The sequence below is a fragment of the Saimiri boliviensis genome, chromosome 2 (genome assembly GCF_048565385.1).
Source record: "Saimiri boliviensis isolate mSaiBol1 chromosome 2, mSaiBol1.pri, whole genome shotgun sequence".
NCBI lineage: Eukaryota > Metazoa > Chordata > Mammalia > Primates > Cebidae > Saimiri > Saimiri boliviensis.
The window spans coordinates 236,165,612-236,178,415 of NC_133450.1; the positions used below are offsets into that span (position 1 = coordinate 236,165,612).

The following is a 12,804-nucleotide window of genomic DNA, read 5'->3' on the forward strand; positions in this document are numbered from 1 at the left end:
GTAAGAAAATATACCTCAGAAATGTGAAACAGTGATAAATGCAACATACAAACTTTATTGAACAAAAGTAACAGGTAAAGTCAAACAGGAAATTAATATTAAGAGAAAAACTGGAAGAACTTTTATCTTAAACATCTTAACAGTAACCTACTTGCAGTTGCATTTAACTGAGCTCTGTTGCTGTGAAGAATACAGCTCATGCACAGGTATGGATGAAAGATTTGTACATTTCTCAAGTATTCACTGAATACTACCTTATATACACATATACATTAAATTTGAAAAAGATTTGACATTCCCCAGGTAAACTTCATTTTTGTTGATCTTTTGGAAGAGGTCGTCTAAACAGAAGAATATGTGGTTCTGTGGAAAGAAAATGTTTTGTATCATTTTAATATGTTTTCCATACACTCACAGAAATTCAAATGCATTCTCAACTAAGCCAGAATAAAATAAACTAAGTCCACTATTAACTGGTTTGAGGTATCTAAAATGAATTTTACTTCAAAGTTATGTCTACAGTAAATAAAGTAAAAGAAGGTAATCTTCTCTTTGTAGGGGAAAACACCTTTCAAATCACCTACACGATCTCATACTAATGCTAATCCCCAGATTCTGTGTCACATACCCCAATCCCAAGAAAGTGATAGTCCTTTTAGAGTTTTTAAGTCAATGTTTTTCTTTAACAGCAGAACAGAAAGCAAGATAGTTTTAGTTGCACCTACTTCAGCTTCTCTAGTACGTCTTCAAAGTTAGATTTACTGATAATCCAAAAATAGAATTTAATCCACACTGTTTTAGTATAGGTAGTTAACTATTTAATATGTGAAAAAATTTTGGTAAATACCACATAATAGCATAAGGTACCCATAAGCACATTTGAGTTAATATGCTATTACCTCATTTAAACTTCATGTGGTAGGTAACTATCCTTTAAGAGGCCTGAAGAGTGAATCACTTTAAATTGATATCCACACATAGAAAAGAACACTTGTCTTAGGACATATTTGTAGTAAAATGCTTTGGGATACTTACTATCAACGATTATTTTAAAACATATATATTTTTCAAAATTTACTTTTTACATGACTTTTCAAGTAGAATACTGCATTACTTTCACTCCTGTGGTATTTTATTTACCAGAAAATTGAAACTCTCTCCAGGTTCAAGAAATTAGTCAGTTAAAAAACAGTCAAGGCTGGGTGCCATGGCTCATGCCTGTAACTCAGCACTTTGGGAGGCTGAGGTGGACAGATCAAGAGGTCAGGAGATCAAGACCATCCTGGTCAACACAGTAAAATCCCATCTCTACTAAAAATACAAAAGAAAAAAAAAAAATTAGCCGGGCGTGGCAGCACTTGTCTGTAGTCCCAGCTGCTACTCGGGAGGCTGAGGCACAGCAATCGCTTGACCCAGGGAGGCAGAGGTTATAATGAGCCAAGTGCCACTGCACTCCAGCCTCAGAGACAGAACAAGACTCCGTCTCAAAAAAATAAAAAAGCCCCAAAAACAATCAGAAGAGTTACTTTGAGGTATCATTCAATGTCAATATTTTAAAAATTCTGATAGCCATACCACCAACATTTCCACAATTAGTGCTTTTACTATAATACAGCAAAGCTTACCTGGCTCATGAATCATGTAATGAACCCAGCCTAGACTCTGTTGGACACCAAGTCTCCTCCACTCCTCTTCAGACATCAGATGAGTTTTAGGTACTTGTTTGGAAAGTTCTCTGGGTAACATAACATGCCTGTTAAAAGATACAGCCAAGCATCAGTCCAGTTCCTTTTCTACAACTGTCTCTTCATACATGTACCTTTAGCAACTCTATGTAGCTTTAATATTGAGAACTACACTCTACTACCTATAATTCTAATTTGTGATGGCCTATGTTCAAATTAGGGAGCTAAGAGTGCACAATTCGAAAGCAGAAGGCATTTTCCGTAGGATTAATTTTGTTCTCTTAACAGAATGCTTACTAGTTGCCTTAATCTTCAGGAATAGAACCTCAAAATACAAGCCGAGCATATGGTTACCAGCCGCCAAATCATAAGCCAACAAGATGGAAGAAAACGTTTAACTTATATGGAAAGTGTTCTCAAAGGGAAAGAACATGCTGAACTTTCTCCTTCTTGTTGAATGCACACTAATATGCTAAAGGAGCCAGAGCAGAAATCCAGGACCACAGAAGCAACTGTAAATTGAGAATGGTAAAGCAAGACCCAACCTAGTCCCTGACTGTAGAGCTGTTACCCTTGCCCCAGATTATTAGATTTTTATGTAAGGAAAAAGTCTGTTACAGTTAATTTGGGTTTCCTCTTACTCAACATAGCTTTGTAGTAGCTACTAGTCCTTGTATGCTCCAGAAGTTGCTTTATACTTCAAGTACTTTATTCAAAATTAAAATCAGAAAACCGCTAACTTCACATACACATTGTGTGCAACCTCAGTTTTCCAGTTAACTTACTTTTATCCAAAACTTACATTGCTCAGTTTCTTGGGCAAGCATGGAATAACCTTCAAAGTTAAATCATCAATATGTACAATTGTAGCCTAATGAAATTCTCAAAAACAAATCATTGTTAATAGCATCCCAAAGCATTTTGTCAAAGATTTGCCAAATGAATCTCCTTTCCAAACTGACTAAGAATTTTTACTCAATTATCATTAAAAAGGACTTTATAAAAGTCACAATTCTCAGCCCCATATCGACCATCTCCAGAAGCAGCAACAGTTTTATTATAACTGCTTTATACTTTATAACCACCAGCCCAAATTTTTAACCAGCGTAAGGTATCTGTTTGAGTCAGCTGGCTAGGGGTGAATGAGGTACAATATGGTCACATTCAGACACAGTAAACTGAATGCCTAACCCATTATAAGCACCAAGCTGTCATCAACTTAAATTTAGCCTGTGGCTGGTTATTTAAGTACCAACTTATTTGCAGGGCAAAGTGAGCCTCAGAAAAATTCTATTATGTTGCTAGATTGCCTTAAAGCCACCAAATCATAGCTTACTACCATAATTTGTAGAGTTTTTACCAATTCCAGTGAACTATATGGTGACTTTTAGTAGTTCTTACCAGTTATCACCCACATTCTTGAAATGCTGCTTTAACATCTAACTTTTAAGGCTCTACAAATAAATCTGTTATTTCTATCTTCTATATTGTTGATGATTCTCAAAGAGAAATGTAGTGCTTTTGTACCTTTTCTTTCAGATTTACAGAGTAAGTAAATCTACCAACAAGTTATTTAGATAGAAATTACCACCCTTTTTTCTCCATAAACACAGAAACAGGCTCTCCTCCATCAGTGTTTCTTTAAAAAGGAAAATTGTTTAAGTAGCATCCAGCCCATATGAGGATTCTACCTGTATTTTGCCACAGTGAGTTTGCAAACTAACTATACTTACGGACAATTATTTCCAAAATCTAACGTTTATTTCAGTCGACATGCGAAACAGTGCTTATTACTAATTTGTAAAGCTGCCCAGAGAAATCCTCAGTTCTTCGCCTGTAAAAACAGACTTCCATGATGTGGGGGTGGGGGCACCCACTGTTATGCCCTTAGAAACATAAGACCCTCATGTAAAAGGACTAAGAAATTAATCTTGTAATCAAGAAAAATCAAAGAAAACTGCATACTGGGAAAAATACTATCCTTTGAAATATACATTGCATACTGCCCCATTATATATTAATACAAACCACCCTAGATTCATGCCTTAGTGTTATATTATCACTAGTTTCCCCTTTAAAATTATTTGTGGAGATTACTATCCTGTTTCATAAAGGTTAGTGGCTTGGCCAGTTACCACCAGCTCTTAATTTTTATTGGATTAAAATAAATCACTTCCGATACGTAAACTTGCTTCTATACATTCCACACACAAATCAGTTGAGTATATTAAAACTAAAATAAGGACTTACTGCCATCAGAAAGAAGTCTGAGAAGTAGCTTGATTTTCAGTATTATGCCCTAAAAGAAACTCGTACCAACTCTTAAATTCTTATCCTAAACACTTGGCACCAGATGCGTTTCAGAATAATTTTCCAGGTTTTAGTAAGGTTATTATGGTTTACATTGCGTTCATTATTGAATATCCTCAATAGGACTCTTGATTAACATCACATAACTGAACACTAGGCCAGCATATTACACGATTAAAACTGTACAGTTTATTATTACTGCAAGGTTAAGACAATCTACTTGAAATTTACCTACAGCCAGAAAAACATGAGATTTTTCTAGCTAGGAATACAAAAGGGTGCAAGTATTACTACCCAAAGAAATCTTCAGTATTCCTCATGTGAAAACAGACTTTCATGCCACTAGGGAGGGGGAGAATAAGAGAAGCCACCCACTGTTTTGTTATTTCTTTCTTAAATAGCATTCGTAGAAATCTAACCTACAAGGGTTGCAGACAGAAAATAAGACAGAAATCTGGCCAACGATGGCATGGGCTTTACCTCCCCTAAATCCTGGTAGTATCCCAGAATACAACGTTCTAGTCACTACCTAGAGTAAGACAAGGGGTTGACTGGTCTTTGAAGCCACGCCCTAAATGAGTGTCCCGCATACAATAAGGACAACAAATTTTTAATGTCCCTATCCCCTTCTCCCAGGGACATTTAAAATTTGTCTGATTTTACCGATCGATTATAGCCACTACGTTCTAGTACATCGCTTCAGGACTCAAATGCAAAAGTTCCTCGAAGCCAAAAATTTGGCCAGTGTACACTAGCAGAAAGTAATGCCCAAAGTCCACACAAATTCTTAATCGGACTTAAACTGCAACTCCTTTAATAACGTCCTCAATTGTATGTCTACGGCTAACCTCTAATGGCCTAAATCACCATCCTCAACAAACATTTTCAAACCCCCATCAAGCTCATTTTCCGGGGGTTCCCCCCAAAGCTAGTTCCGAGCACCACCCGCTTCAGAAACACGCAGACGAGGCGCGTTCCTCTCCGCTGGCGGACGAAAATCACCACTGCAACCCGGAAACCAGCCCAACTTGCACCACCCAGGCGGCGAAGGGGGACGCGTGCGGCGCGGCCGCCCACGGGAGACGGCGGCCCCGGGTGGGCTTTCCGGGCCTGGGTCAAAGAGCTGGAGCCGAGACCCGTTACCGAGCGGTCTCGGCACTTCCGCCACCGCCGAGGACGGGGGCCGGGGCTCACCCGGCGTCGCCCAGGACCGCGGGCCCCTCGAGTCGCGCTGGTTCCCATCCGCGCCCTCGACGCCGCGCGCCGGGCGCTCGCCCCGCACCCTCCGCGTACACCGAACAAAGGCCCGACCGGCCGGCTGCGGCGGCGCACCCAACGTCGGCGGACCGCCCGGGGCGACGGGGGGCAGCGACCGCGAACCCCAGCCCTCGCCCTCCGGCCCTGGGCTCCGCCCCCAGGCCCCGGGCCCCCTCTGCCCGCTCCGCTTCGGGCGCCGCGCCCGGGGCCTGAGACAGCCGCTCACCGGTACTCGTAGTGCTCGTCGAAGTACTTGTCCGAGTAGTAGATCTGCTTGTGGGCCATCCTGCCGGCGCGCCGACGGAAACGGGAGCGCACGAAGAGCGGGCACAGCAGACACCCAGCGCACGACCGCCCGCAGCAACGACCCGGCGGAGACTAACGCCCGCACGCCCAACGCTCCCGATTTGAATCCGACAGCCCGCCGCCGATTGGCCAGCAGCGCCGACCAATCACCTTCTGCGGAAGTCCGCCGGCTACCAGCCTATCGTCGCCGCCACCTCGCGGTTTCGGCTTCCCGGATCAGCCAATCAAAGACCTGTTGCGAGGTGGCCCGTTGGAAGCAGTGGAGAATGGGTACAGCACGTTTGACGGGCAGGGGCGTGGTCAGAGGAGGGCGGAGTCGGGACGTTAAGGGCTAGAGCCCGTGCGCAAGACCGTGGAATGTTCCAGGACCCGGAACCGTTGGAGCGGAGGGCCTGAGGGTGGAGTAAGGTGTCACGGGGTCTGGTGATGACGCAGTCGGACGAGGCCGGAAGCGCGGGCCGCGAAGCTTTGAGCGGAAGCTGGCTGTCTTGCGCCGGTTTTGGCGCTCCTGGTGCCGCTTTGTATCCGCTCAGGCTCGAGCCGGAAGCCTCGGTCCGCTTTGAAAGCGGTGGAAAACAGCGAGGCTCTGCGGTGTGCGGGGAGCGCCGGCGGCCGCGGCGTGGCTGTACCCCGCGCCGCCGCCCCGCCGCCCCTGCGCCCGCCGAGCTTCCGGCCTGGCCCGTCCGGGGCTCCTGGCGCGCCCCAGGCGAGTGCGTGCCGCGTGGAGCCGGCGGAGCCGCGGGTAGTGGCGGCCCGCGCCCGTGGTCCCGCCGCGCGGGAGGCCGAGGCGGAGGGTCGCGGGAGCCCAGGCGGTCCAGACGGGCCTGGGCAGCGGAGCGAGACCCGGCCTCTACAAAGCAGGAAGAAATGGGCGTGAGACCCAGCGTGCCTTCGGTAGCCTGACCTGCTGTTCAAAACCAGGGCCGACCCAAGCCACGGAAAGCTCGAGGGAATGAAATAATACTCTGCGGCGGCCAAGAGTAACAGCGCTAACTAGTTCCTGGGTAAGGGGATTAAAAATGATTTTAAAAACTCTTTTGGTTTCTTAATATTGACCCTAGTTTAAACACACATGTTCGGCTGGGCATGGCGGCTCACACCTGTAATCCCAGCGCTCTGGGAGGCCAGTGTGGGTGGATCACTTGAGGTCGGGAGTTCGGGACCAGCCTGACCAACGTGGAGAAACCCCGTGTCTCTTAAAAATGCAAAATTAGCCGGGCATGGTGGCGCAAACCTGTAACTCCAGCTACTCGGAAGGCTGAGGCAGGAGAATCTCGAACGCGGGAGCGGAGGTCGCACCGTTTGTCCCCAGCCTGGGCAACAAGAGTGAAACTCCATATCAAAAAAACAAAAACAAAAAACAAAGAAAAGCACGTTATAGAAAAGAAAGTTACTGGAAGAAACTTACGCCAAGATGTAAGCAGTGGTGGTTTTCAGATGACAGAATTAAAAGTGATTTTTCTGGTGTTTTAAACGTTTTCCACAATGAACACATGTCATTTTTATATTAATTTCATTTTATGCTAATGGGTTCAGGGCGGCTGTGACTAAGAGACATAGACGGGTGGCTTGGACAAAGTCCCCCAGACTAGATGCTGGAAGTGGGAGGTCTGGGAACCAGCGCGGAGAGGGCTCTGTAGGAGCCCTTTTCCACACTGCAGATCACGGACAGGTTTTTGAACAAGTGAGTAAGCAGGCCCTCTAAGGCTATTTAGAATCTGGATCCTGAAGGCCCCACTCTCATGACCATCTAATCTTGATTACCTCCCAAAGGCCTCACCTCCTAACTTCTTAATACAATCATTGGGAGAAGGGGGTGTTTGAAATTTCTATTTTTTTTTTTTTTTTTTTTTTTTAGAGCCAGCCTCACTTTGTTGCCTAGGCTGGAGTGCAGTGGTACGATCTCAGCTAACTGCAACCTCCGCCTTCAAGCCCTTCTGCCTCAGCCTTCCGAGCAGCTGGGATTACAGGCACCCACCAACATGCCTAGCTAGTTTTTGTGTTTTTAGCAGAGATGGGGTTTCGCCACGTTGGCCAGGTCTCAAACTCCTGACCTCAAGTGATCCGCCCACCTTGGCCTCCCAAAGTGCTGGAATTGTCATAGGCATGTGAACCAGAGCAACGCCATCTTAAACAGGAGCTGGGTAAGATGATGCTAAAACCTACTGGGCTGCCTTCCTAGAGGGTTAAGGCCTTCTAACTCAAGGATGAAATAGGAGGTCAGCACAAAATACAGCTCATAAAGACTTTGCTGATAAAACAGGTTGCAGTAAAGGAGCCAACCAAAACCCACCAAAACCTAGATGGTGATGAGAGTGACCTCTGGTCATCCTCATTGCTGCACTCCCTTATTGCTGCAGCCGTGCCATGGCAGTTTACAAATGCCTTGGCAACTTCAGGACCTTACCCTATATCGGGCGTCCCCAAACTTTTTACACAGGGGGCCATTTCACTGTCCCTCAGTCCGTTGGAGGGCCGCCACATACTGTGCTCCTCTCACTGACCACCAATGAAAGAGGTGCCCCTTTCTGAAGTGTGGCGAGGGGCCGGATAAATGGCCTCAGGGGGCTGCATGCGGCCTGTGGGCCTGCCCTATATGGTCTAAAAAGGGGAAGCATGAATAATCCCCCCCTTGTTTAGTGTATCATCAAGAAATAACCATAAAAATAGGCAACCAGCAGCCCTTAGGGGTCTATGGAGTAGCTATCCTTTTATTCCTTTAGTTTTTAAATAAACTTACTTTCACTTTGCACTGCGGACTCACCCTGAATTCTTTCTCGTGTGAGATCCAAGCACCCTCTCTTGGGATCTGGATCAGGACCCCTTTCTTGTAACAGAATTACAGGCATGAGCCATGGAACCCGGCCTGGAATTGCCACACACAATTTGGTGGGTAGGAGCACACACATTCATTCACACATGGTAGAATCCTAAAGGGGTCAGATTAAGGATTTCATCTTCTGAAAGGCCTTTCTTAATCACCTTCTCTAGAGAAAGTCCCTCAGTTTCCCCATTATGCTCTTGCCACAGACTCCACTTGCCTCCCACCGTTGCAATTGCATGTTTGCTTAGGTGGTGTTTGGCTCACTATCTCCACTATAAAATACTCTCTGTGAAGCCAGTGTAGAGACCATGTCTGTTTTGTTCACCGCGCAGTGCCCAGCACATCACAGAGTCCCTTGGCACATGATAAGCACACAATGAGAAGTAAATTTTAGGTTCAGTGTAATAACATAAGGGTAAAGAATTCATACAATAATTACTATGAGGCCGGGTGCGGTGGCTCAAGCCTGTAATCCCAGCACTTTGGGAGGCCGAGGCGGGTGGATCACGAGGTCAAGAGAGCGAGACCATCCTGGTCAACGTGGTGAAACCCCGTCTCTACTAAAAATACAAAAAGTTAGCTGGGCATGGTGGCGCGTGCCTGTAATCCCAGCTACTCAGGAGGCTGAGGCAGGAGAATTGCCTGAACCCAGGAGGCGGAGGTTGCGGTGAGCCGAGATCGCGCCATTGCACTCCAGCCTGGGTAACAAGAGCGAAACTCCGTCTCAAAATAAAATAAAATAAAATAAAATAAAATAAAATAAAATAATAATAATAATTACTATGATGGCAAAAATGTGAATAAGCTGTTACGGAAAATGCACAAGGAAATTACTTTCCGGTAGAACCTGGGGGGAAGAAAACTTCCTAGAAGGTATATTTTTAAATAAATATACGGGTGCTCCTCAGTTTACAATGGCATTACATCCTGACAGGTCAAAAAATTGTAAGTTGAACCATTGTAAGTCAGGGACCATCTGCATTGTGGAAAGTTTCAAACACATGGAATGATGGAATCAACTCCCATGTACACGTTGTGCATCTGAACATCTGAAATGCTCCAAAAATCCAAAACGTTGAGCAGCGCTGACACATGCTCATTGGAGCGTTTTAGGTTTTCCAGTTAGAGATACAGAACTGGTGAATAGAGTGCCATTATTCCAAATTCCAAAAACACCCTGAAACACTTCTGGTCCCAAGTGTTTTGGGTAAGGGATACTGAACCTGTCCCAATCATTTATCTTCAGCAATTACTGTTTGCCAATCATGTTTCATCTGTTCCCCTCTAATTTTTTTTTTCTAGAGTATTAATGAAAAGATCCCAGATATGTCAGTTCACTCCTAAATAAAACTTTTCAGCGTATGTTTATAGTCTGCATCTTAGGAAAATTAAAAAAAAAAAAAAACTTAACAATGTCATTGTTAAGAGGTACTTAATACTCTCCGATGGCTGGTTTAGACTCACATTTCCCTGACTGCCTCATCAGTGCTTTTTGCAGTTAGCTTGTTTGACTCTGCTTTCAAACTTGGGCCTACATCTTGCATTTTGTTATCATCTCTTTTAGTCTTCTTTTTTTTGAGACGGAGTTTCGCTCTTGTTACCCAGGCTGGAGTGCAATGGTGTGATCGCGGCTCACCGCAACCTCCGCCTCCTGGGTTCAGGCAATTCTCCTGCCTCAGCCTCCTGAGTAGCTGGGATTACAGACACGCACCACCATGCCCAGCTAGTTTTTTGTATTTTTAGTAGAGATGGGGTTTCACCATGTTGACCGGGATGGTCTCCATCTCTCGACCTCGTGATCCATCCGCCTCGACCTCCCAAAGTGCTGGGATTACAGGCTTGAGCCACCGCGCCCGGCCTAGTCTTCTTTAAACAACCCTCCCACCACCCTCCCCACACATACCTCTGCCACCTTCTTTTTTTTTTTTTTTTTTTGACATCAGTTTGTCAAACCAGGTCATTTTTGCCCGTGGAACATTCCACATTCTGGATCTGTCTAATTCAGGCATCCCCAAACTTTTTACACAGGGGGCCAGTTCACTGTCCCTCAGACCGTTGGAGGGCCGCCACATACTGTGCTCCTCTCACTGACCACCAATGAAAGAGGTGCGCCTTCCTGAAGTGTGGCGGGGGGCCGGATAAATGGCCTCAGGGGGCTGCATGCGGCCCACGGGCCCGGGCCATAGTTTGGGGACGTCTGGTCTAATTGTTCCCTTGTGGTGCAGTTTTCCTGGTTTTTCTATTTCTTGTATTTGTTACAATCTGGCATTTAGATGTAGGTTAAAAAAGAATTTATGAAAAATCCCTAGTAAGTGGCAGACTCATATTTGAACCCAAGCAGTCTGACTCCAGAGTTAGGCCTCTTAACCACTATTCTCTTGTGTCTGTTAGAGTTCCACAGGTAGATAACCAGGAGGGCCAGCACCATTTCAGTAGAAGTATTGGCAGTTGTGAAGGCGTGAGGAAAACATGGTACACGAAGAAAATGCTGAACAGGTTGGGCTTAGATTGTAAAAATCATGGAAAATATGGGAAGTGAATGTAGGAGGATGAATGTGGTAGACAGAAAAATGTCTGTCTTCGTCCATTTTCTGTTGGTGTAAAGGACTGCCACAGCCTGGGTAATTTATAAGGGAAAGAAATTTATTTCTTACAGTTTTGGAGGCTGGGAAGTCAAAGGGCCACACCTGGTAAAGGCTTTCTACCACATCATAGCATGGTGGAGGGCATCCCAGGGAGGGAGGGCAAAGGCGAACTGGCTGAGGGGTCTTTTCCTCTTCTTATAAAGCCATCGGTCCCGTCGTGGGATCCCCACCCTGATGACTTTATCTCATCTTAATTACTTCCCAAAGGCCCCACCTCCATTTACCATAAACATGAGAATTTGAGGATTAAGTTTCCGACACATGAAATTTGGAGGAGACATGCCGACCGAAGCAGTGTTTGTGCCTTAACGTTTGGTATTTGTGAATGTTACCTTACACACAAAAGAGGCTTTACAGGTGTGATCACATTAAGCATTTTAAGATCAGGAGGTTATCCTGGATGATCAGAGCGGTCAAATATTGTCACAAGGGACCTTAGAGGAGGGAGACCAGAGGGTCCGTGACGGAGCTGGGATGAAAACAGAAGACAGAGTGAAAAAACCACGAGGCAAGTGCTGCAGGCAGTTTTTGAAGCTGGAAAAGAGAAAGAAATAGACTTCTTCCCGAGAGTCTCCAGAGGGAGCTCAGTCCTGCTGACATAATTTTAGCCTGGTCAGACCTATTTTGGATGTCTAACCTCTGTGCCTATAAAGTACTGTGACTAACGGAATATGAACAACACCCCACTGTGATATTCACTGCAGCTTTGTGATTGTAGATGCCCTTTCTCATTTTAAGGATTTTTTCATTCCTAGCTTGCTGAATTTTTATCATAGATACTGTATTTCATCAAATGATTTAAGCGTTTTAGTTTTGTACTTAGTTAAAAATTATTTTACAACTACGAATGTAAGTTGTAAATGTAAAAAAGCTAAAAAGATTTCCTTAAGACTGAAGTCTTAAGGAAAAGTCACATGGAAATATTATTGAAAACTAAATAGTTGAAATAATTTGATAAGTAAACTGAATGCACAGTGGATACAAATAAAGAGCTAATTATCGAACTAGAAGATTATGTTGAATACCAGCCCCAGAAAGCATTAGGAAAAAATAAAGAGATGGAAAACATGAAGTAAAAAGACATGGAAGCTAGAAGCAGAGGTGACAACTGTCATTAAAGAAGGTTCCCAAAGGGAGAGAAAAAATGAACAGAAGGGAGGAAATACTTGTACAGGTAATGGCTGTGAATTCCCTACTTTTAAAGAAAGATAAAATGCTTTCGATTGAAAAGGCGTATAGAGTGCTGAACAGTATAGATAAAAATATATAACCACAGAAAGATTGTAGTGCAATTTAAGAAGATCAAAGACAAAGGAAAATTCTAAAAGCTTCCAGGAAGAAATTACAGATCACCTACAAAGCAGCAAGAATAGGTTGACAGTTGAAATCTCAAAAGCCTCACTGGATCCAAGAAGTAAGTGGGTTACTGTTTATAATGTACTGAATAAAAGTAAAAACAAATTTACTACAACAATGCAAAATATACTGGAGATAAAGCAAAGTTTTACTGTTGTCTGAAAAAGCATAGATGTAAATAATGTTAGCAATTCAGAAACCAATGTGGCTAGAATAGAGAGGTTAAGAGGTAAGTTAGTGCATGCTAAGGCACTTATCTTTGCAGCTGCTGATAAAATCTAGGAAGTTGAAAGAGATTAGGAGTCCATTACCAGAACTATTGGCTACATACAGTTGCTTTGTTTCTGTTACCATCTGCAATAGCAAAACTAGATGCTTTCAAGTACTGCGTGCCTCCTTGGGGGTAGATCTGAAATTATTG

The 12,804-nt window shown here is 44.2% G+C and overlaps 1 protein-coding gene across 1 annotated transcript; it reads right to left on the reverse strand.

Moving 5' to 3' along the window:
- Positions 1 to 5,653, reverse strand: CKS2 (CDC28 protein kinase regulatory subunit 2). Its single transcript, XM_039474624.2, has 3 exons — positions 5,479 to 5,653; positions 1,626 to 1,753; positions 1 to 363 (listed from the first exon to the last, which is right to left on the reverse strand). Exons 1-3 carry the CDS (start codon positions 5,535 to 5,537, stop codon positions 311 to 313), a joined length of 240 nt encoding a protein of 79 aa, XP_039330558.1. The 5' UTR covers positions 5,538 to 5,653; the 3' UTR covers positions 1 to 310.
- Between the last annotated feature and the right edge of the window lie 7,151 nt (positions 5,654 to 12,804).